The sequence below is a fragment of the Hyperolius riggenbachi genome, chromosome 3, assembly GCF_040937935.1.
Source record: "Hyperolius riggenbachi isolate aHypRig1 chromosome 3, aHypRig1.pri, whole genome shotgun sequence".
NCBI lineage: Eukaryota > Metazoa > Chordata > Amphibia > Anura > Hyperoliidae > Hyperolius > Hyperolius riggenbachi.
The window spans coordinates 101054132-101079314 of NC_090648.1; the positions used below are offsets into that span (position 1 = coordinate 101054132).

Genomic DNA, 25183 nt, shown 5'->3' on the forward strand with positions numbered 1-25183 from the left:
TCCTCTTCCAGCATTTCTAAAGCTTATCCTCTCCGTGGCCACTCCTGTACAAGACCTCTCCTCTTCCAACATCATCACTAAAGCTTATCTTTTTTATGGCCACTCCTGTACAAGACCCGTCCTCTTCCTGCATCACTAAAGCTTGTCCTCTCCATGGTCGCTCCTGTACTAGACCTCTCCTCTTCCTGCATCACTACAGGTTCCCTTCTCCCTTATCACTTCTATATAGGACTTTCCATTCTCCTGCATCACTATAGGTTCCCTTCTCCCTTCTGTATAGGACTTTCCCCTCCAGCATCACTACAGGGTCTCTTCTCCCTTATCACTTCTGTATCGGACTTCTTCCACTCCTGCATCACTACAGGATTCATTATCACTTTTGTATAGGACTTCCCCACTGCTGCAACACTACAGGTTCCTTTCTCCCTTATCACGGACCCCCCCCCCCCCCCCTTCCTCTCCTCCACCACTATAGGTTCCCCTCTTCCTTGTCACTTCTGTGTAGGACTTTCCCCTCCTGCATTACTACAGGTTTCCCTTTCCCTTATCACTATAGGACTTTCCACACTCCTGTGACACTACAGCTTGTTATTTTCCATAAAACTTCATCATCAGACCTCTCTACTCTGTTTTCAATACAACTTGTCCTATCACTGCAGTATATGAGCTCTTTTTTGAATCAATACTGTGTAGGATCAGTCCTCCTCCTTCATAAGTACAACTTGTTCTCTGCCTAATCACTCCGGTGTAGGACCTCTCCCCCTCTCCTGCATCACTACATCTTGTCCTCTCCCTTATCATTTATGCATTGCATGAATCTTCCACTCTCTATTACTGCAATACAGGAGGACCTCTTTTCTTCCTGCTTTACTACATCTTGTAACACTCCTGTGCATGACCTCCCCCTGTTCCTGGATCTCTGGATTATCATTTTTCTTTTCCCTGTCACTGCTCTATAGGACTTCTCCCCTTCATCCTCCACCATCCCTGCACCTTGTGCTCTACCTCATCACTGCAGTATAGGATCTCTCCCCTTCATCCTCCACCATCCCTGCACGTTGTGCTCTACCTCATCACTGCAGTATAGGATCTCTCCCCTTCCTCCACCTCCATCCTTGCACCTTGTGCTCTACCTCATCACTCCTGTATAGGACCTCTCCCCTTCCTCCTCCACCATTCCTGCACCTTGTGCGCTACCTCATCACTGCAGTATAGGATGTCTCCCCTTCCTCCTCCACCATTCCTGCACCTTGTGCGCTACCTCATAACTGCAGTATAGGATCTCTCCCCTTCCTCCTCCACCATCCCTGCACCTTGTGCTGTACCTCATCACTGCAGTATAGGATCTCTCCCCTTCCTCCTCCACCATCCCTGCACCTTGTGCTGTACCTCATCACTGCAGTATAGGATCTCTCCCCTTCCTCCTCCACCATCCCTGCACCTTGTGCTGTACCTCATCACTGCAGTATAGGACCTCTCCCCTTCCTCCTCCACCATCCTTGCACCTTGTGCTCTACCTCATCACTCCTGTATAGTACCTCTCCTCTTCCTCCATCTCCATCCCTGCACCTTGTTCTCTACTTCATCACTCCTGTGTAGGACCTCTCCCCTTCCTCCACCTCCATCCCTACACATTGTCCTCTACCTCATCACTGCAGTATAGGATCTCTCCCCTTCCTCCTCGACCATTCCTGCACCTTATGCGCTACCTCATCACTGCAGTATAGGATCTCTCCCCTTCCTCCTCCACCATCCCTGCACCTTGTGCTCTACCTCATCACGGCAGTATAGGATCTCTCCCCTTCCTCCTCCACCATTCCTGCACCTTGTGCGCTACCTCATCACTGCAGTATAGGACCTCTCCCCTTCCTCCTCCACCATCCTTGCACCTTGTGCTTTACCTCATCACTCCTGTATAGTACCTCTCCTCTTCCTCCATCTCCATCCCTGCACCTTGTTCTCTACTTCATCACTCCTGTGTAGGACCTCTCCACTTCCTCCACCTCCATCCCTACACATTGTCCTCTACCTCACCACTGTAGTATAGGATCTCTCCCCTTCCTCCTCCACCATCCCTGCACCTTTTGCTGTACCTCATCACTGCAGTATAGGACCTCCCCCCTTCCTCCTCCACCATCCTTGCACCTTGTGCTTTACCTCATCACTCCTGTATAGTACCTCTCCTCTTCCTTCATCTCCATCCCTGCACCTTGTTCTCTACTTCATCACTCCTGTGTAGGACCTCTCCCCTTCCTCCCCCTCCATCCCTACACATTGTTCTCTACCTCATCACTGCAGTATAGGATCTCTCCCCTTCCTCCTCCACCATTCCTGCACCTTGTGCGCTACCTCATCACTGCAGTATAGGACCTCTCCCCTTCCTCCTCCACCATCCTTGCACCTTGTGCTCTACCTCATCACTCCTGTATAGTACCTCTCCTCTTCCTCCATCTCCATCCCTGCACCTTGTTCTCTACTTCATCACTCCTGTGAAGGACCTCTCCCCTTCCTCCACCTCCATCCCTACACATTGTCTTCTACCTCATCACTGCAGTATAGGACCTCTCCCCTTCCTCCTCCACCATCCTTGCACCTTGTGCTCTACCTCATCACTCCTGTATAGTACCTCTCCTCTTCCTCCATCTCCATCCCTGCACCTTGTTCTCTACTTCATCACTCCTGTGTAGGACCTCTCCCCTTCCTCCACCTCCATCCCTACACATTGTCTTCTACCTCATCACTGCAGTATAGGATCTCTCCCCTTCCTCCTCCACCATCCCTGCACCTTGTGCTGTACCTCATCACTGCAGTATAGAACCTCTCCCCTTCCTCCTCCACCATCCCTACACCTTGTCCTCTACCTCATCACTCCTGTATAGGACCTCTCCCCTTCCCCCACCTCCATTCCTGCACCTTACCCTCTACCTCATCATTGCAGTATAGGATGTCTCCCCTTCCTCCTCCACCATCCCTGCACCTTGTACTATACCTCATCACTGCAGTATAGGACCTCTCCCCTTCCTCCACCTCCATCCCTGCACCTTGTCCTTTACCTCATCACTTCTGTATAGGACCTCTCCCCTTCCTCCATCTCCATTCCTGCACCTTACCCTCTACCTCATCATTGCAGTATAGGATGTCTCCCCTTCCTCCTCCACCATCCCTGCACCTTGTACTATACCTCATCACTGCAGTATAGGACCTCTCCCCTTCCTCTACCTCCATCCCTGCACCTTGTCCTGTACCGCATCACTGCACTATAGGACCTCTCTCCTTTCTTCTCCACCATCCCTGCACCTTGCCCTCTACCTCACCACTGTAGTATAGAATCTCTCCCCTTCCTCCACCTCCATCCTTGCACCTTGTGCTCTACCTCATCACTCCTGTATAGGATCTCTTTTCTTCCTGCATCACTACATTTTGCTCTATTTTATTACTCCTGTACATAAATTATCCTCCTTTTCCTGGATCACTTGCTTATCATTTTTCTTCTCCCTATTACTCCTATATACAATAGAACCTCTCTTCTTCCTGCATCATTACACCTTGGCTTTACCACTCCTGTGTATGACCTTTCCTATTCCTGGACATCTTGTCACTTGTTATCTCCCTGTCACTCCTGTATAGGACCTCCATCAGTCCACTGCATACGATCTTCTGCTGTGCCACTCTATATAACATTTATTTTAAACTTGACCAAACTGGCTTCATTAAGGACCTCATCACAGTCAGTCTCTTTCAGGTAGTCCCCTACCCACAACATTTCTCCCATCCTTATCACTTCTGTAATGTAATTTCTTTCTATAAGTTGCTCACTTTCTTTGCCTTTCTTTTAGGACCTCTCCTCCTATCACTATACTCACCTCACCACTGACCTCCCATTAATGGTCCACCTACCCTCCACCATCACACCTGTGCTCAGATCCCTTCCCTTAACATTTCCTTTTTTATCCGTGACAAGGAACTCCCCTCTCATGAATCCAGCTTGTCCAGTTTCCTCTAACATCTCTCCTTCCTGACCCCTCCTCTAATCTGTACGTCTCAGCCCTGGTCTCTGGTCAGTGGTCCATCTCATTGTCTGTCCTGGAACTCTGACTCATAACAACTTCTCTTCCTCTTCTCTTCCTGATTGCAGTTCTTGTCAAGCTCTTTTGATTATTCATTTACTTTTCATTCCAGTCTCCTTATTTTCTCCCCACTCTTTACTTCTCTCTTCTTACTGATATTCTTTTTCCTTTTATAGTCTCCCTATTCAGAGACTCTCCTCAGTCACCTGTCCTAGACACACTCCATAGTCCTCAGCCCCCTTTTCCCTGCCACTTGCCTGTGTCTCTCCATCCTCTATCTCCTTCTCTCTCTGTGGTCCCCTCTCTCCTCTATTAAGCAGCACCTCGTGTTTTCCCTTCCCATCACACAGTCAAACTCTTCTCTCATCCTCCCGCAGCCAATTCTCTCTGCTCAGCATCTCTCCCCTGGACTGTCTGCTCTCATCATCATTTTTTTTTTACACTGAAGGATGTTTGAACGAGGATCCAGCACACAGAAGGAAAGCTACTAAGGCAGCTGGGGAGAGCTTGAGATTTGGGGGGCTTTAAGATTCCGGTGGAGTGGATTTTTTTTTCCTATAAGGAAGACGTGAAGATGCTAAGCACACACTTCCCTTACAGTCTGCTCTTCTTGGGTAAGTCTATACCTAATAACCATTGTACTCTATGGATAGTGAGTCGGTGCTCCAGCAGACAGGCAACTTCTGAATAGCCATTATCCAAGTAACCCAACTGTGTGGGACACAATGGTAGTATCAGCAGCAATGATGATATTTAAGGATGTATGGAAACCAGTCAGGTGTAAGTGCAGTGTAGTTAGATCAGTTGTGACTTTTGATTGGCTTGCTATGAGTTACTGCAATTTATACATCCTAACTGCCCTTTGGTTTGTGTTTATGTGTTTATTTAATAAGCTCATCTACATTTGTGTATATATGGTATTCAACTATGTCTAAAAATAATATTGAGGAATATTGTGAAAGACCCAGTCACTTTAAAAAAAAAAAAAAAAAGAACCTGCGGTGTGAGACCTATGGAAGCTGCCATATTTATTTCCTTTTAAACAATACCAGTTGCCTGGCAGCCCTGCTGATCTTTTTGGTCACTAGGGTCTAAATGACAGACCTAAAATAAGCATGCAGCTAATCTTCACAGATTTGTCATAGACATCTGATCTGCATGCTTGTTCAGGGTCTATGGCTTAAAGTATTAGAGGCAGAGGATTAGCAGAACAGCCAGGCGATGTGCATTATTTAAAATGGACCTGAACTCAGAACTTCCTCTCTGTTCTAAAAGACACGCAACAGCATAATAACCTTTAAAGAAAAACATATCTTTGCTACAGCTGATATAAATCCTGCAATAAATCTGCAGTGTGACTATTTCCTGCTTTCATGGAAGCAAACATAGGATTAACATCCTGTGTTTACAAATTAGCTGCTCTGCCGAGGCAGCTGAGAGATTAAATTACAGTTGTGATAAGTCACAGATGAGGAGGGATTAGGCTAAACTCTCTAAATACGCACAAGGTGCATTTATCTATGTTTTTCCTTCTGTCCTGCGCAAGAGTCCAGGTCTACTTTAAAAGGGAATGTCAGCCTCTATCTCTCTCTCACCTCGGGTTCTGTGTGTGGTCCCAGCATGCAAGCCTGAAATTCCTGCTATCCAGAAAAAGCACAGAGTGCTTCTGTAAAAAGCAGTGTCCCCCCACCCAGAAACCTGTACGTACTGTATTATATGTGAGAGAGTACATGGTTCACTTTACGAGTTCATTAAGAATCCAGCGCGGTGCTTGAGCAGTCATTTGTGAAAGTTGCTAAGTGGGATCAAGAGCCTCCTTTCCATCGACATAATCTTCCCAAGAAAATTTACAATCTGGTTTTCATTAGCAGAACACAGCAATTGGTTGTGCCTGTGTCATGCTATAATTGGCTCTGATGGCAGCTAGCATGTTCATCTTTAGGTGTATCATGGCATTCCAGGGCTTATTGGAAACTGACACAATGGAAAGGGAAATGAAGCATGAAGCAGTTTACTAATTATTCCAAAGTAACGTCCTCATTCCAAGACTGTCAGCGGCAGATTCATTATACAGGGAGGGCAATATACAAGTGATCAGTGTGGATGATGCTGCCTGTATATTCCTGCAGTGACCAGACACAGAGACCCCTGCTGCTCCTTCTAAATGCAGGCGGAACCATTGACTACTATTATTATTGTTATTATTATTTATAATGACTGATATCTTTTTATTTGTAAATAAAGTCAGCCACACATTTTACAACATGAGGTGCTGTAGAAAGGATGTTAGGGGATGAAAATTAGAATTTACACGGATATGACACAAAAGGGAACCAGTGGCCATGGTGGTAAATCAGTGCTGATCTTTTGGGTGCCATTAGCCAGGGCCCATGGGGGCTTATATAGGGCTTCATCTGGGTGAGATCAGGGTTGGGAGTTCAGGGAGAAGCTTCAGAAAGGAGCTATGGTCAAAAAGGGGTAAATGTGTGGAGGGGATTGTTAGGCTTATGGTGCCCACAAATGATACAATCTTGATTGTACAATCTTACTAAATCTCTAGGTGCCCATTAACGGTACAATTTTTCCTTCAGATTCAATCTTTCAACGCCGTTTGAATGATCAAAACTAATCAATTGTTCCCATTAACGGAAACATTTAAGGTTTTACATTCCGATTCAATCATAAAATCCAAATTTCAGATCAATATATTTTCCTATTAACGTTTAACGTTGTTAGGCATTACGGATTGAGGATGAATGGAGAGGTTAGGGTTAGGTGTAAAGCCTTGTACACACCTTCAATTTTGATTGGCCAGTCACTGACAAATCTTACCACCCACAGATATCAACAGATATTTAATACAATGAGCACATCGTGCAGTTAAACCATCAGACTACATGGAGGGGGTAAAGTTGGCCAGTGATTGGCCAGTGATAGTTGAAAGTGTGTGCCAGGCTTTCATGTTAAGGAGGGAGGTTAGGGTGAGAGTGCATATGCACATTCAATTTTGGTTGACTAAAGGTGACCATACATCAGGCGACTTGGCAGCTGATCGACCATCCAATTAGATTTTATAATCGAATTGGATGAAAATCAGTGCTGCCAAGTGCATGCCTGTCTGGTAATGTAACCAATTCCAGGATGAAAATTGGTCACATTCTCGATCGCGCATGCTGCAAGATGTAGGGCCGACTTGCTTGATATGGTGAATGGCGGGAACAGCGTGCAATTTCGTGAAGATCGATGAACGCGTCGAAATCCCCGGTGCTGTCCCCCGTAATAAGGAACGTCCCCTTGAGGCCCCGTGGAAAGTATATGTTACCTGTCTGTGGCCTCCGCTTGTACCTCTGCTGCTCTGGGTACATTCGCCTCTGCATACACGCATCCCCCACATAGTTTCCTAGTAAGGGCGCACGTATGACATCACACACACGCGCCCTTACTAGGAAACCATGTGGGGTGTGCATGTATGCAGAGGAGATATCCCCGAGGCAACGGGGGACAAGCGCTGGCCGCGGACAGGAAATGTATACTTTACATGGAGGGGAACATTCTTCATTAGGGGGGCACATCGTAGAGGCGGTTGGATGCGGTGCACAAGGCCGATTCCGGATGTATTTCAGCATGAAACTAGAACTCGGTCTGTGGTGTATGGGCAGCTGACAGATCTCTCTCTAATCAGATTCGATTAACGAGAGATTTATCTCTTGGTCGAATCTGCCCATCATCGCTAGATTTATGGGTACATCTGAAAATGGCGCAGGGAGAAAAATGGCGCACCGTTCTGCCGATAAATGTATCATAAAACGATATTTACCGTTTTAATGTAAATACAATAAAACGGTAAATTTCGTTTTATGCTACATTAATGATTGCAGAGCGGTGCGCCATGATAAACATGCGGGCTAGCATAGGCAGCGGGGGCTGGGGGAGAGAGGCAGCGGGAGACTAGAGGAGAGAGGCAGCGGGAGACTAGAGGGCTTAGGCAGCGGATGTATGCAGAAGCATACGTTACCTTATCCTGGGCCAGCGATCGCTCCTTCCCTCTGCTCCTTCCATTCGTTTGCTGTAGTCCCGCAGCCGGCCAATCAGCATGCGGAGACTGAAGCCACATGGTGATTGGCCGGCTGCAGGACTACAGTAAACGAATGGAAGAAGTGAAGGAGCGGAGGGAAGGAGCGATCGGCGGCCCGGGACAAGGTAACGTATGCTTCTGCACACATCCTCCCCGCTGCCTATGCCCTCCAGTGTCCCGCTGCCTCTCTCCTCCCCCGACCCCCGCTGCATTTTTGAACACTTATAACGCTATTTAGCGTTATAAGTGTAAGGAAAACTACCTGCGCCATTTTTTAACACTTATAACGCTAAATAGCGTTATATAATGTAAGTCTATGGGGCGCCCTTTGTATTCCCCTGGCGCTGTGCGCCATTATTAACTGTCACGAGATTTATGACTACGTTAATCACTGACCAATTTCACCACCTCCTTGTAGCATGAGAGTCAACAGCAGCCAAATAACGGAAAAAAGGCTAAAGTATTGCAAAGCAGATGTGTCGATTCTGCACCTAAATTATTGGAGATATGAAAATGCAGTGTTCCAAAGTCCATGTTTTCCACAGCTGATTACTCTGCAACAACAGTGGCTTCAGGTTAAACAGTAGAAATTATATCTGTAGTGTATCCAGCCTGCCTCTTATGTGACACAATCACCTTCACGTATTCCCGAGCACACAGGAATGGCCAGCTTTACAATGTGTTAGTTTCTTCCTCCAGCTTGCCAGCGGTGACACCAGCAGTGAAGGCTCGCATGTGCTCCCGTTCAGCCAGCCAATATATGATATCACCTTTACTGCAAACCTTCTGCTGTCAGCGGTGGCTGCCTGACACATTACTGCATTCTGCTGCCTCATTCCTGGAGAAACATGTCCTAAGCTTACACTACAGGCTCAATGATGCCTGAGTTATTATTGGGACTTTTGCAAGCCATTCCCTTCTTCTTCTTTGATGAAAACCTACTACAGTACTTCTACTACATTATACATACTTTATATAATATTAGGGATGCTGCTAAGGTTTCTGTGGCCCTAAGCGGCACATAATTTATGGCCCCACAGTCAGACGCCCCTTCTCCCATAATAATAGGTAGATAAAGCTCCCCCCACCAAAAAAAATGCTGTCCCTCCAGTATAGGTAGGTAGCCAAAGGTGCACCCCCTTCAGCATTGGTAGTCACCTCCAGTATTGGTAGCCACCCCCAGCATAGGTAGCCAAGGTGTCCCCTGAGCAGAGCAGGGTCAAGGTCCTCCAGCACCCAAAGCTGAGACTCCGAGTGTGTCCCTCCATCCCTCCCATCCCAGCCGTCACACACTGATTGCTATTAGACTTAAGGTAGCCACACACCATACAATTAAAAGATCCAATTTTTCACCAATTCGATCATTTCAATCGGTTGTCACGAAAAATCAAGAGCTTTTCTTTGTTTACGATCGATAAATCTGATCTAATTTCCAGTGTTTTTTTTTCTCGATTTTTGGAGATTGGACATGTTAGAAATTTCAGACCAACTTTATCAAGAATTGTATGGTGTGTGATAGATTGTCAATTACCTGATGTACAGTTCCAATAATTTTTTTCTGTCCTTTCAATTATTTTATTTATGATTGGGGAAAAATTTAACATAGGTGTGTGGTACATTGGTCAGATTTTTGAATTGTTACAATCAGTCAGAAAAATTGATTGCTATTCTTGAATTGAACAGGTATTTAAAAAAAAATGTATGGTGTGTGGCCACCTTAAAAGCCACACCAGGACCCCCAACCCCCCAGTGCACCCCCTCCCACACTGTGCCCTGAGGCTGGAGCCTCTTTTGCCTCTGCCCACCCAGTATAGGTAGCCATCTCTAGTATAGGTAGCCAAGGGGTGCCCCCAGTATAGGTAGCCACCCCCAGTATAGGTAGCCAAGGTGTCCCTCCAGTACAGGTAGCCACTCCCAGTATAGGTAGCCAAGGTGTACCCCCAGTATAGGTAGCCACACCCAGTATAGGTAGCCAAGGTGTCCCTCCAGTACAGGTAACCACCCCCAGTATAGGTAGCCAAGGTGTCCCTCCAGTACAGGTAGCCACTCCCAGTATAGGTAGCCAAGGTGTACCCCCAGTATAGGTAGCCACTCCCAGTATAGGTAGCCAAGGTGTCCCTCCAGTACAGGTAACCACCCCCAGTATAGGTAGCCAAGGTGTCCCTCCAGTACAGGTCGCCACCCCTAGTATAGGTAGCCAAGGTGTACCCCCAGTACAGGTAGCCACCCCCAGTATAGGTAGCCAAGGTGTACCCCCAGTATAGGTAGCCACCCCCAGTATAGGTAGCCAAGGTGTCCCTCCAGTACAGGTAGTCACCCTCAGTATAGGTACCCATGGGAGTAACAGTAGTGCACACTTTAAATGCAGGAAATGTGCAATGACCTCACTTCCACATCTGTGGCCACTGTGTAGCTCTCTCCTCTTTTCACGTTGACACTGATCTGAGGTCTGTGTGTGAGTGATAAGAAGGTAGCGGTGACCACACTAGCAGGGCTGGTTCTAGAGAGGCCCCTGCTGTGGATGAGGCCCCAGACGGTTGCTTGGTTTGCCTGGGCCAAGCTGCACCCCTGTATAATATCTGCAGAATGCCTGCATATACTACCCAGTTATCTTTATTATCATTGTGTATTTATAAAGCGCTACATGGTGTATATAGTTATGTCACTACAAGGTGGCCATACATCTGTAGATTTGGCGGTCGATCAACCATCAGAGTCGATAATTATTATTGAATCTGATGAAAATCGGTGCCACCAAGAGCATGATCTATCGACAATTCAACCAATTTTAGGCCGAAATTGGTCGCAGGTATTGATCGGACATGCTGGAAAATATTGGGCCGACATGCTCGATTGTGTGTGTGGCGGTAACTGCGTGGAATAATCGTGAATGATGAATGCGATAACGCCCAGCCATGTCCCCCTAACTGCACATGTACCCCTCGCTGCCCGTGCATTAATACTTTACCTGTCTCTATTTCCTTCTTCCTCATTCACGCCCCACGTGGTAGTCTGTATATTGCACGTGGGACGCCCTATGTGCAATACGCTGGCAGCCACGTGGGGCAGCAATGAGGAATATCTAGATTTGGGGGTATGAGGCTGGGGGCAGACGTGGGCTGTGCTTTGCGCTTTTACGTACATGGTGGGAAGCACAACCACAAGCATACTTTGACTCTAATGTTATTATTATTATTATTATTTATTAGATTTATATAGCGCCAACATATTACGCAGCGCTGTTAAAGATTGTTTAGAGGGGCGCAGTTCAGGAGTTGCGTAGGAGGATTGGGGAAGCATCTAGACCATCCAGAGGCTCCCCCCTACTGAGATAATTATCTTTTTTTAAAGGGAACTAAGCACCCTTTCTTTCCCTGGAATTTGTAATAGCTATAGGAGCTGCCGTGTTCCCCCCTCCATTCTCGCAGCCCTTATTTATAGAAGTCAAAAATGCTATCTTCACACACACTCCATCTGGGTAAGCTCTTTGAAGTAGTTGTCCTAATTACCCACCCTCTCTGTTGATGAAAAGGTATTGCTTACTTCTTGCTAATAAGTGCAATAAAACAATTACTTAAGTCCTTAGCTGCCTATAATCTCTGCGGACAGGCCGGCCTGCTGAAGTGGGCTTATAAAATCTGTGCTAAACTTTAAATAAATTAAAAATGGAAGTTTTTTTTTAATAATGAGTGATCCAAAAAACAGGAAAAAGTCTGGCACTATAGTGTTATTGACAGCAGTAAAAAATACAAAGTACAATAGTGCAATGTAGAAACAATGCATATGACTTGAAAGATTGCAAGATTTCTTGATACATTTTTAAATAATGAGACTTATTGTTGACATGCATTTTTAATGTGCTATTGAGATGCCGTGGAGCTAAAAAAGGTGCTCGGTTCACTTTAAGGTTACAGGTACCTTACAAGTACCACTGTTTTGGGGGACCTTACCAACTTTCTTGTATGTTTTTTGTGCTATCCACTCTACCGCTGTTGCACTTAGATAAAGATTGAATCAGGGGCGTAGCAATAGGGGGTGCAGAGGTAGCGACCGCATCGGGGCCCTTGGGCCAGAGGGGCCCCAAAGTGCCCTCCCTTAACTACAGAATTAGCTCTCTATTGGTCCTATGCTCATAATAATGACTTCTGTAGATACTTTGAATAGTGGTAATCATTAACAAACTGTTCCCCATCCCCTTCTTGCACCACTGACACTGTAGTTGCCATTGGCAGATTTTGGTGCGCCGTATAAATTGTTATGTATAGGGTGCTTGGGGGGCCCCATTGTAAAACTTGCATCGGGGCCCACAGCTCCTTAGCTACACCACTGGATTGAATGCAGATTGTGTGCAGCCTGAAATTGGGCCAAGCAAAATCAGCAGGAAGGGTATTTAACTGGTGCATTCAGGGCTGGCTTAAGAGGCAAAATTAGGCTCGGTGCTCGCTTACCGCACCCACCCCCCGATGGTCTACCCCGATGAATCAGGATAGAAAGGACCAGTGTGGTTTGAATTATAAAACAACATCTTTTTTTCGTGAAATCTTTATAGTATGCGTGACTAGGGGTGTGGTGGGGGTGCAGTATAGAGGTGTGGCTTAAGTGTCCCTCTTTCTAATCTCAAAAAGTTGGGAATGGGTATGGATTCAGTGTGATCTTACCTTTATTCTAGCAAAGTGAGTGAACTGAAGGGATTGCATTTTTCCTCAACCAAAGTGCAGTTTGATTCTCTGTATACTTTGGAGTTCTGTGCTGGTAGCATGAATACACTCTCACAGCTGCCTGCATCTCCTCCATCACTGGGATGGTCAATCCTGGTTCTGTACAGTGTCTATAAGCCCATCAGGTCTCTGTAGGCGACGGGTGTACCGGAGTATTCATAAGATGCGGGGTAGTGTTTTTAGATAAGATATCACACACACTCTCATGTCGTTTTTATAAATCAGACGGATTTCTTTTATTTCATGTATTTGTACAAATGTATTATCTTTCCCAAACAGGCCATCTTATCTGCCACAAAAGTAAAAACCAAAGGGGTTTATCCCCGATCTTAGGATAATGTGTGGTAATTCCGATGACTTAATGCCGCAGGGGCCAACTATACATCAAGAGCTGTTGGTTTACAGCACAGACAGCGCCTGATACAGAAACCTTCATCCAGCATGTTGCTTCAAGCATCTTAGCTTTTATCACGGCAAGATGTCACAGCTCAGGGCTTGTGGCACAATGACACAGAACAGCCAATGGCGTCCCTAGCATGTCTGCTGATTATGTTTAACATTATGTGTGTGTGTATGTGTGTGTATGTGTGTGTGTACAGTGTGTGTATGTGTGTGTGTACAGTGTGTGTGTGTGTGTGTGTGTGTGTACAGTGTGTGTGTGTGTGTGTACAGTGTGTGTGTGTGTGTGTGTGTGTGTGTGTATGTGTGTGTGTGTGTGTGTGTGTGTGTGTGTGTGTGTGTGTACAGTGTGTGTGTGTGTGTGTGTGTGTGTGTGTGTGTGTACAGTGTGTGTGTGTGTGTGTGTGTGTGTGTGTGTGTGTGTGTGTACAGTGTGTGTGTGTGTATGTGTGTACAGTTTGTGTGTGTGTGTGTACAGTGTGCGCGTGTGTGTATATGTGTGTGTGTGTGTGTGTGTGTGTGTGTGTGTACAGAGTGTGTGTGTGTGTACAGAGTGTGTGTGTGTGTACAGTGTGTGTGTGTGTACAGTGTGTGTGTGAGTGTATGTGTGTACAGTGTGTGTGTGTTTGTGTGTGTGTACAGTGTGTGTGTGTGTGCACAGTGTGTGTGTGTGTGTGTGTGTGTGTGTGTGTGTGTGTGTGTGTGTGTGTGTGTGTGCATGTGTGTGCAGTTTGTGTGTGTGTATGTGTGTGCAATGTATGTGTGTGTATGTGTGTGTGTGTGTGTGTACAGTGTGTGTGTGTGTGTGTATGTGTGTGTGTGTGTGTGTGTGTACAGTGTGTGTGTGTGTGTGTGTGTGTGTGTGTGTGTGTGTGTGTGTGTGTGTGTGTGTAGTGTGTGTACGTGTGTGTGTGTGTGTGTGCATGTGTGTGCAGTGTGTATGTGTGTGCATTGTATGTGTGTGTATGTGTGTGCATGTGTGTGCAGTTTGTGCGTGTGTATGTGTGTGCATTGTATGTGTATGTGTGTGTGTGTGTGTACAGTGTGTGTGTGTGTGTGTGTGTGTGTGTGTGTGTGTGTACAGTGTGTGTGTGTGTGTGTGTGTGTGTGTGTGTGTGTGCGTGTGTGTGCAGTGTGTATGTGTGTGCATTGTATGTGTATGTGTGTGCAGTTTGTGCGTGTGTATGTGTGTGCATTGTGTGTGTATGTGTGTATTGTGTGTGTGTGTGTGTGTGTGTGTGTGTGTGTGTGTGTGTGTGTGTGTGTGTGTGTGTGTGTGTGTGTGATAACTTCAGCATAAGTTATCAACAGTCAGACTTGCTAATTGAATAGACATGATTTTATTTGTGAATTTGACATGATCTGTCCAGTCTTTGCCTGTCTGGATTAAGGATATGCTAACTGGTGCATGATGAGTGTATAGGTGTAAGTCCTGGAATGGCTCAAATGTGTTATGAATTAAATTGTGTAGTGAGGCTCTCCTCCCCAAATAGAGGATTTTATGGTGGTCATTGGGCCCTCTTCCATTCCATAATGTTCTAATTGTTCTAATTTCTATTTAGCTTGGCCCTTTTTTTATTCTGGTTAGTCAGCTGAGCTCTTCTTCCTTGCATAATCGGCTCTGTGCTTCCTTCTCCATTATGTGTTACATTGGTGATCAGTGGTTGCCCTCTTCTGCATATGATGGTCACTGTACCCCCTTTCACCGTTATGGGGTATATTCGTGGTCAGTGGTTGTCGTCTTTCTGGCATAATGGTCACTGTGCCCTCTTAACCATTAGGGGGTACCTTGGTGGTCAGTGGTTGTCCTCTTCCATAAATGATGGGCACTGTGCCCCCTCCTCATTATGAGTTACCTTGGTGTTCCATGGTTGTCCTCTTCCTTACATGATGGCCACTGTGCCCTCTTTCCCGATATGGGTTACCTTGGTGGTCAGTGGTGGTCCTCTTCTTTGCACAATGACCACTGTGCAACCATTCACCCTTATTGGTGATCTTGGAAGTCAGTGGTGGAACTCTTCCTTGCATGATGGCCACTGTGCCCTCTTTCCTGATATGGGTTACCTTGGTGATGAGTAGTTATTATGGTTACCTTGGTGGTCAGTGGTGGTCCTTTTCCTTCCATGATGGTCACTGTGCCCCTTTCCCATTATTGGTTACCTTGGTGGTCAGTGCATATCTTCCTACTCCCATAATGGCCACTGTGCCACCTTTCCCCTTATGGGTTTCCTTGATGGTAATTGGTTGTCCTCTTTCTTGCATGGTGATTCATTGCAAACCATCATCCATTGCTAATATTGGATGCCCTATTCCCTGTTAGATACATCCTTAGTGGAGTGCGGGGCCATTTTCTCAAAATAAGGGATTTCATTTTAGGAGCCCTTGTGGTCACAGTAGCCAGGGTCCATTTCACCATATTTATAATCAACAGTAATGTCATCTGGGGCCTACTTACTTACATGCTTCATTCTATTGAGGGGAGGGGGGTAGAGATGGGACCACAAGATGAGCAACAATTACAAGAGTAGGGGAGTCCTCTTTGTTTATAGCTGATTCAAACATTTTCACCAGTATCTCTGGAAATCGGTTTATATTCAAGTATATACAGTATATTCTCGAAATGATATCCTACTCAGAGCATTGGAAAATCTGTTATTGCTGTAGATCAGGTGCTCGAAAATCCTGCCACTATGCATATAGATGGCAATGATTATAATATGGAGAATGCAGGACTTATCTTGTGATCTACTGTACGTTCTACGATAACAATGCTGGATTTCGAAGAGTAGATCTGTCCTCTCCAGACAGCACAATGGAATGCCTCTGCCTATTCAGTGTGTTCATCTATATAGCGGCATAAACAGTTATAATATAGAGCAGGCATTCGAGGAGTTTATCTGCCGTCCGCATACAGCACTGTGTTCCAGTAAGTATAACAGACAGAAATGTATGCATAGGGATGACACCGTGTACAGTACAATGTCAGGGGCTGTATGTGCAAGCAAGATGAGTTATGACTAATGCAAGAAATCTAAATAGCTTGAAGAGAAATCTAGAGCGCTCTAAGGCATACAGTGAGCCTGACATTACCCAGGGGTGCTTGGGAAACATCAACTTACAAATTGTGAAGTCACACTAAGCACTGGCTCTCATGTAGAATGCATTAATATCTGAGCATATTGAAGGGTGGGGGTAGGGGGGTAGATGTGTCCTTTCATATAAGGATGATTAATTCTTGGGACAAACGGTCAGAAATGTAACAAATCTAGTGTGACAAAAATAGAAACAGCGAGCTTTCAGAATACGTTCATGAATCCCCTCTATAGGGGGCACAGAGTCCCGAACCCTCTTCAGTTTATAATAATTTCATTTGCTTAAGTTTACACAGCGCTGCGATCTGTTTAGTGGTGAAGTATGATGTGTAAAGAAGACTTGAAGGGGTTTATAGTGGCTTCTGCAGAAAACTTACAGCAAGGGAAAGGAATCCGTACACTCAAATACTTCAAAGAAATATTTTATTTCTTGTGCCGCAAAAGGTGACAGACAATCTTTCCGTGGATACACAGGTCCTCTTTCTCAGTGCAAGTGACATATGAGAAAGGAGTTCCGTGTTTCCCTGGAATTATTGTTTGTCTCCTTTCGCAGCTCACAGTTTTAAATATTTCTTTGAATTACACAAGTGTGCGGACAGAAACGTAACTACAGAGGAGCAACTCCTGTGACCGCAGGGGGTCCAGAGCTGTAAGGCATAGCTCTCAACTGTCCCTCTTTGGGAACCTTGTCCTTCTGTCCCTTCTGTACAGATCCGTGTAATATTTACCTACTGAAAAAATGTGTTTAATTGACATTATTCCCATCTTTTAAATGGATATATTGATAATTGATATACCGGTGATCGCTTGCACTTTTAAATGCGCTATTGTAATGTAAAGTATATGGCAGTGATCGCAATGATGCAATGTTAAAAAGCGCTAATCGCGATTGCTCAAAAATTGTGAAAATGTACAGTAAAAAAAAAATCCCTTTACTGCAACAAAATTGCCGCCGTAAAATGCTAGCGATAATCACTAGAGTTTTGCAATCCATTGTGTGAATGGGCCCTTAGGGGGCTTCATCTACTACTTCACTCACACCGATTAAGGGGTGTTTATGTGGCTACACTTGTTATGGGTGGGAAGATCATGTTTGCCACACTTGTTTTATGACCCTTGTAAGATGGGACCAAAGGCAGTAAGGGGCATGAAGGAGAGGCAAGGGAACAATGCGGGGCCTCAATAAAGTTTTGCTAAGAGGCTCCATGAATCTGTCTTCCTCCTGTATGTAATGTAAATGACAGTAACAGACATCTATGCATCTGTAACTATAGTGCCCGAAACCCCAGCCATCATGGGGGCCTGGGGGCTGAATTGTAACTCAACTCTCTGAGCTGGGACAGTTCATTAACAATACGGCCAAAAATCGCGCCGGCCCCGGTGACTCCATGCACAGCAGGAAGTGCAGGGTTACCAGGGAGTGGGGATTAGGCTTTCTCATGGATGCACATTATAATGCAGTAGTGTGGCGGGTTTCGGGGGGATTCGGCTGGTGTCTGCATGGGGCAAAGATGAGCGACAGCTGAGAGAATAAGTAAGGCGATCGGGTCAGAAAGTGCTGGTTATGGGAACAGGGTCGGCGTGGATAGTTTTCTTACGGGGAGTAGTTGGCGGAGAAGACCTGGCGGAATCCAGCAGCGTGGGGTCTCCTGCTGCGGTTGTGGGCCCTGAGGCAATTGCCCCCTTTGCCTCAGTGGCAGCACCGGCCCTGATGCTACCCCATTGCTGAGAAGCCCGCATGCGCCAATATCATGACAACATCCATCATGACACTAACTGGTTTCAGATGAATCAGCCAGCAGACGGTTCAGATCAGTTGCCTAATTAGTAATGCTGGCCCCTAATGATCCAGATTCAGGGGTTGGAACAGCACTCCTGCTTCCTTCCAATGGGTGTGCGATGAACCACCCCGTGTATAAAATGGGGTAGAAATAGCTCTCTAGTCAAATATAGGTCTGCACTGCTTCCACATAAAACACGTCCTCTTTATTGAAAAGCCTTAAAATCTGCTGTGGTGCAGACCTTTATTTGACTACAGGGCCACTAATGATCCAATCTTTTTTGTCCAGTCTTACCAAATCTATATAGTAGAAGGGTAAACTGAGTGAATACAGTATACTGAATGTATACTTTAGGCAGCCCGTTATATTACATAGAAATGCTAAGATTGGACAAAAAAAGATTGGATCATTAGTGGGCACTGGGCACCTTTAAGCAGAAGTGCTGCTCCGGAGTGCAGCTGACATAATCCTACTTGAAGATAGATAGCAGAAGGGAGATGGTGTGCTATAGATGGAGACACACACATCTCTGTAGCTCTGATCCTTCTTCCACTTTTTCATTGTTTCTGATTACCTATTGATAGCATGAAGCCATCTGTATAATTACATCTCTGACTACAGCAACTACTTCTGGATGGATACAGTGATGTAGCCATCAATCATGCTCTGGGTGTGTCTCTGCTGCTGCATACTAAAGCATCTTATGATGCTGCACAACCAGCAGTCAATAACTGAGATAGCATTGCATGTCTACCATTCCCTGCTTTTAAACAACAACAACAACAAATAACATTTGTAAAGCGCTTTTCTCCCGTAGGACTCAAAGCGCATAAGCATGGCTCAAACCATCGTGGTACAGAGGAAGAATTTTATAAGTCCGGAAATGCCAGGCTAAACAGGTGGCTTTTCAGTCTGGATTTGAATAGCTCCAGGGATGGTGCTGTCTTTACTGGGTGTGGCAGGGAGTTCCAAAGAGTAGGGGCAGCATGACAGAATGCTTTGTCTCCAGATTTTTTGAGGCGCACTCTGGGAGTGACCAAGTTTATAGAACTTGCTGATCTGAGGTTGTGAGAGGTGTGGTGCAGCTTCAGCAAGTCCTTCATGTATCCATGGCCCAGATTGTGCAGGGATTTGAATGTCAGCAGTCCATTCTTGAAGAGTATTCTCCATTCTACTGGTAGCCAGTGCAGTGAGCGAAGGATCGGTGTAATGTGACAGTGGCGAGGCTGGTTTGTTAGCAATCTGGCAGCAGCATTCTGCACTAATTGCAGGCGACGCAGGTCCTTTTTGGGGAGGCCAGGATAAAGGGCATTGCAGTAGTCCAACCGTGATGTGATGAAGGCGTGGACTAGGGTTGGAAGATCCTCTGGTGGAATCAGTTGTTTAATCTTTGCAATGTACTTCAGATGAAAGTAGGAAGATTTAACTAAAGAAGATATTTGGTTTCTGAAACTCAATTCCCCATCGATTAGTACGCCAAGGCTGCGCACAAGGTTGGAGCTGTTTATGTCTGAATTCCCAATCCTGATTGGTGTTGCTTTAGGATAGAGCTGTTTTGATGGCGATCGCTGGCTTTGGACAAAAAGGACCTCAGTTTTGTCAGCATTCAGTTGCAACCAGTTATCATTCATCCATGCCTGAAGCTCAGCTAAGCAAGATTTTATTTTTGGAGTAGGGTCTGTTCCACCAGGTTTGAAGGACAGGTATAGCTGTGTGTCATCGGCGTAGCAGTGGTACGTCAGGCCATGTAGTTGGACCCTAAGTTCTCGAAACATGGCACCTGTACTCCAGGGAGTACTTAAAGTGGACCTGAAGTCTTGCACAGGACAGAAGGAAAACAGAGAGAAATGTACCCTGTATGAATTTAGAGAGTTCAGCATGTCTAATCCCCCCTCATCTGTGACTAATCACAGTGTAATTTGATCTCTCAGCTGTGTCAGTTGGCTGCCTCGGCAGAGCAGCTAATTGATAAATACAGGATGTTAAACCTATGTCTGCTTCCATGAAAACAGGAAGTAGACACACTGCAGATTCATTGCAGGATTTGTATCAGCTGTAGCAAAGATATGTTTTTCTTTAAAGGTTATGGGGAGAATAAAGTGATAGTCTGTGTCATGATTCGCATCTCCTGGTAACATCATGAACTATTTGGATGAACTTCCTTGTTTTACCAGCAGATGTCCTCACTCTCTTCGGGGATTATGCAGCCTGAACTGCTCTCTGCCCACCAGCAGAGGTCTCTACTACAGGAACTGTTCCATTGCCGACTGACAATGAGGGCAGGTCTGAGATCACCTGGACATTGTCATCTGACCTCCCAGCACACAATATTATAAGGTTCAGCAGACCAGTTCACTGCTAGTTCATCAAGCCGGTTTCCTGGTCCTGATTCCTGTGTGCTAGCCCTCCCTGCCTTGCTCCTGTTCCCTGCATCCTTGTTACCTGCCGTGTATGACCTTTTGCTATTCCCTGACTTATCTTTTGCCTAGCGATTATATCATTGTATGATTCTCTGGTTTAACCTTGCTTGTATGACTATCCATTGCCTATCGATATCTGGTTCAGTTGCCTAGTATGTATATATTGTATATAGTTCTTGTGTGTACATATATTAGCCAGGTTCCAGGGTTAAGTGTGCACACTAAAATATATGCTTAACCTTCTTGCCGGGTATCCAGAGCTCAGCTCGGGGTAACCTGCGCAGGAGGATATCTCCGGCCCCGCTGGGCCGATTTTCACCATTTTTTCTTTACTGCACGCAGCTAGCACTTTGCTAGCTGCGTGCATATCCCGATCGCCGCCGCCGCTCGCCGCCTGGGCTCGCTACATGATTTAAAAAATTTTTTTTATAAAAAAGTGCTGCGCCGCCCCCTTGCCATCAGAATTGGAGCGGCAAGGGGGTTAAGGCTATCCTGCATATCTACTTTATGCAGGGAGCACTTAATTAAAAAAATAAATAAATAAATAAATAAATAAATAAATATATATATATATATATATATATATATATATATACATATATATATATATATATATATATATATATATATACAGTGGTATGAAAAACTATTTGCCCCCTTCCTGATTTCTTATTCTTTTGCATGTTTGTCACACTTAAATGTTTCTGCTCATCAAAAAACGTTAACTATTAGTCAAAGATAACATAACTGAACACAAAATGCAGTTTTAAATGATGGTTTTTATTATTTAGTGAGAAAAAAAACTTAAAACCTACATGGCCCTGTGTGAAAAAGAAATTGCCCCCTGAACCTAATAACTGGTTGGGCCACCCTTAGCAGCAATAACTGCAGTCAAGCATTTGCGATAACTTGCAACAAGTCTTTTACAGCGCTCTGGAGGAATTTTGGCCCACTCATCTTTGCAGAATTGTTGTAATTCAGCTTTATTTGAGGGTTTTCTAGCATGAACCGCCTTTTTAAGGTCATGCCACAACATCTCCATAGGATCCAGGTCAGGAATTTGACTAGGCCACTCCAAAGTCTTCATTTTGTTTTTCTTCAGCCATTCAGAGGTGGATTTGCTGGTGTGTTTTGGGTCATTGTCCTGCTGCAGCACCCAAAATCGCTTCAGCTTGAGTTGATGAACAGGTGGCCGGACAGTCTCCTTCAGGATTTTTTGGTAGACAGTAGAATTCATGGTTCGATCTATCACAGCAAGCCTTCCAGGTCCTGAAGCAGCAAAACAACCCCAGACCATCACACTACCACCACCATATTTTACTGTTGGTATGATGTTCTTTTGCTGAAATGCTGTGTTACTTCTACGCCAGATGTAACGGGACACGCACCTTCCAAAAAGTTCAACTTTTGTCTCGTCGGTCCACAAGGTATTTTGCCAAAAGTCTTTGCAATCATGGAGATGTTTTTTTAGCAAAATTGAGACGAGCCTTAATGTTCTTTTTGCTTAAAAGTGGTTTGCGCCTTGGATATCTGCCATGTAGGCCGTTTTTGCCCAGTCTCTTTCTTATGGTGGAGTCGTGAACACTGACCTCAATTGAGGCAAGTGAGGCCTGCAGTTCTTTAGATGTTGTCCTGGGGTCTTTTGTGGCCTCTCGGATGAGTTTTCTCTGCGCTCTTGGAGTAATTTTGGTCGGCCGGCCACTCCTGGGAAGGTTCATCACTGTTCCATGTTTTTGCCATTTGTGGATAATGGCTCTCACTGTGGTTCGCTGGAGTCCCAAAGCTTTAGAAATGGCTTTATAACCTTTACCAGACTGATAGATCTCAATTACAGTACTTTTGTTTTCATTTGCTTCTGAATTTCTTTGGATCTTGGCATGGTGTCTAGCTTTTGAGGTGCTTTTGGTCTACTTCTCTGTGTCAGATAGCTCCTATTTAAGTGATTTCTTGATTGAAACAGGTGTGGCAGTAATCAGGCCTGGGGGTGACTACAGAAATTGTACTCAGGTGTGATAAACCACAGTTAAGTTATTTTTTAACAAGGGGCAATCACTTTTTCACACAGGGCCATGAAGATTTGGAGTTTTTTTTTCTCACTAAATAATAAAAACCATCATTTAAAACTGCTTTTTGTGTTCAATTATGTTATCTTTGACTAATAGTTAATGGTTTTTGATGAGCAGAAACATTTAAGTGTGACAAACATGCAAAAGAATAAGAAATCAGGAAGGGGGCAAATAGTTTTTCACACCACTGTATATACCTCATTGCAATTGCTAGTTCTATGTATGGTTTCATTTGCAGTTGCATTATTCCTTATTTTAAATTGCCTGGTTTATTTGCAGTGTTTCCGTGCATGAAGTTAATGCCCGTTTTGATGCTACTTGCTTTAATTTATGTTTTCTATTGTAATAAACCTTATGTTAATTTCCTTATTCCTGGTCTGAGTCTCTGTGTATTTCCACATTAGTGACAAACCTGCATTTCTTGCAATTCTTATGCACTGCATGTGAATCGCGATGTTTTTACGTTACCAATGCAGAGGAATCGTAACAGGCTGCAGTGGTGAAGAGTAGAGTACCCGGTAATTGTGCTCTGCTGCAGCTGCTCTGATGTCGCCGGCTGCATCATCTCTCTGTAGTTCACAATGTCACATGACATGCATGGTGTGAATAAGGTGATAGGCTGCAGTGGTGAAGAGAAGGGTACCCTTAATTGTGCTCTGCTGCAGCTGCTCTGAGTCTGATGTTGCCGGCTGCATCATCTCTCTGTAGGCTCACAATGTCACATGACATGCATGAGGAGAATAAGATGATAGGTTGCAGTGGCGAAGAGGAGAGTACCTGGTAATCGTGCTCTTCTGCAGAGTCAAATCATTCAGGTGGTAGGGCTCTCGTTGGTCCTCCCTTACCAGCTTACCTCCTGCCTCTCTAACATAAAAAAAGATTGCATGCTCCTAATACCTTTTACACCACTACAATCACCATATTGTTGCTCTAGCAATTATGTCCGCCTATAATTTCCTGTGGAGCAGGGTCAACCTCTGCCTTGGTCTCCGGTATTGTCTTCTATGTATTGGGTGGAGAGGCTCTAACCACCCCCTTGTGTTGTGGAGAACTGAAAGGTTTTGACTACGGTGCAGGCTGATGCAATGGAGGGAGCAGTATTGGTATATGGTGTGGGAATTTCTGGCATACAGTGCAGGATGCTGTGGGAGGGCTGGCTTATGGGAGGGAAATGGGGGAAATGGGCGTGGATGGCCTGTCTGTTTTGGATTGGGAGAAGGGAGTGACTAAGAATTGATTTGTAGACAAAAGCTTTAATTGTGTTATATGCTAAACACTCATGACAAGAAAACTTCTGAGCTTTCCTCTGGTCTCCAGCACACAGACAAGAAGACGTAAGCAGGAATTAGAAAAGATCGTCGAGACTTTACATACTGTAATGTAGACAGGTCTCCACTTTGGGACCGGCAATATAATTTATATGCAAGGCGATGAAGATAACTTTTTATATTGTATTGAAAATGTCATGTCGGGATTGATGGTGTTACTTAGAGACATCTTTTCTTTGTCACTTCCCCATACATCTAGCCAGTATTTACTTGAGAGGGGAATACGTAAGACCTCTGTGGCCTGACCTTTGCCCAGATGTGCTCTTTCTCTGCTGTGAAGACTTTGTGGATATCATTTTCTAATCCTGGTAATAGCTTTGTATGCAGAGAGGGGATTCTGGGAAAACTGTACTGTGTACAAAACTCCACAACCCTCTCTCTCTCTTCAATCAATGCTCCTCTCACAGGACAAGGCTGGCAGGAAGAAACTGCACCTGCTGATGTTTGCCCCAGTTTGTACATATAACAGGTAGTGAGTAGTGAAATTAAGCCATCTTGGTTAACAAATCTCGGTTAATAAATCTTGGAACAGTCATGATTTATTTACAGAGGCGCTAAGCTAGGATACAGACTGCATTATTGATATGCTCCCTTGTGTTGCCTGAGGAAGTGGGATATACCAGCGAAATGCGTTGCACCCTTCTGAAGTATGTAAATAAACTATTTTTGTTCTAAAAACCAGCAACATTTTTGTGTCTGCACTGAAGGGGTAAGTCCACCACTGTGTGCTTGATTTTAACCGTTTTAATCAACTGCTTTTACACTTCTGGCGCCTCTGTACAACTGCATGGTTATTGAGTCCACCCTTGGTGGAGGGGATTTGGCCTCTTTTTTCCGATCTACAGAGAGCGACTTCTTAATCCTGAGTGGCGACAGGTCTAATCTCCCCACCTGCATGTACAGTGGTTGCCTGGATGGTAACCCTGGTTTGTGAGAATCTATACTGACATTTTCACAGTGTCTCCCTTTTATTTATGATTCATTCCACACACCATATGCATAAAAAACATGAGGTTGAACTCAGTCTCTAAGGCTCCCTGCACACTGCAAATCCGTTTTCCCATTCCGATTCCGATTCCGTTTCCGATTCCGATTCCGTTTCCGATTTTCCTTGAATACATTCAACAGAAAAACGGATCAAAAAACGCAGCATGCAGTTAAGATTAAAAATCTGAATCGGAATCGGATGTAAAAACAGATTAAAAAGCGGAATCGGAATCTGAAATGCATGCAGTGT

At 45.0% G+C, this 25183-nt stretch overlaps 1 protein-coding gene across 1 annotated transcript in view; it reads left to right on the forward strand.

Moving 5' to 3' along the window:
* Positions 1-4091: 4091 nt before the first annotated feature.
* GFRA2 (GDNF family receptor alpha 2) overlaps positions 4092-25183 on the forward strand; it is a 111314-nt gene continuing 90222 nt past the window's right edge. The window contains exon 1 of the mRNA XM_068274707.1: positions 4092-4681. Coding sequence (XP_068130808.1) covers positions 4642-4681 — 40 coding nt within the window. The 5' untranslated portion in view covers positions 4092-4641. The remainder of the gene's footprint in view (positions 4682-25183) is intronic.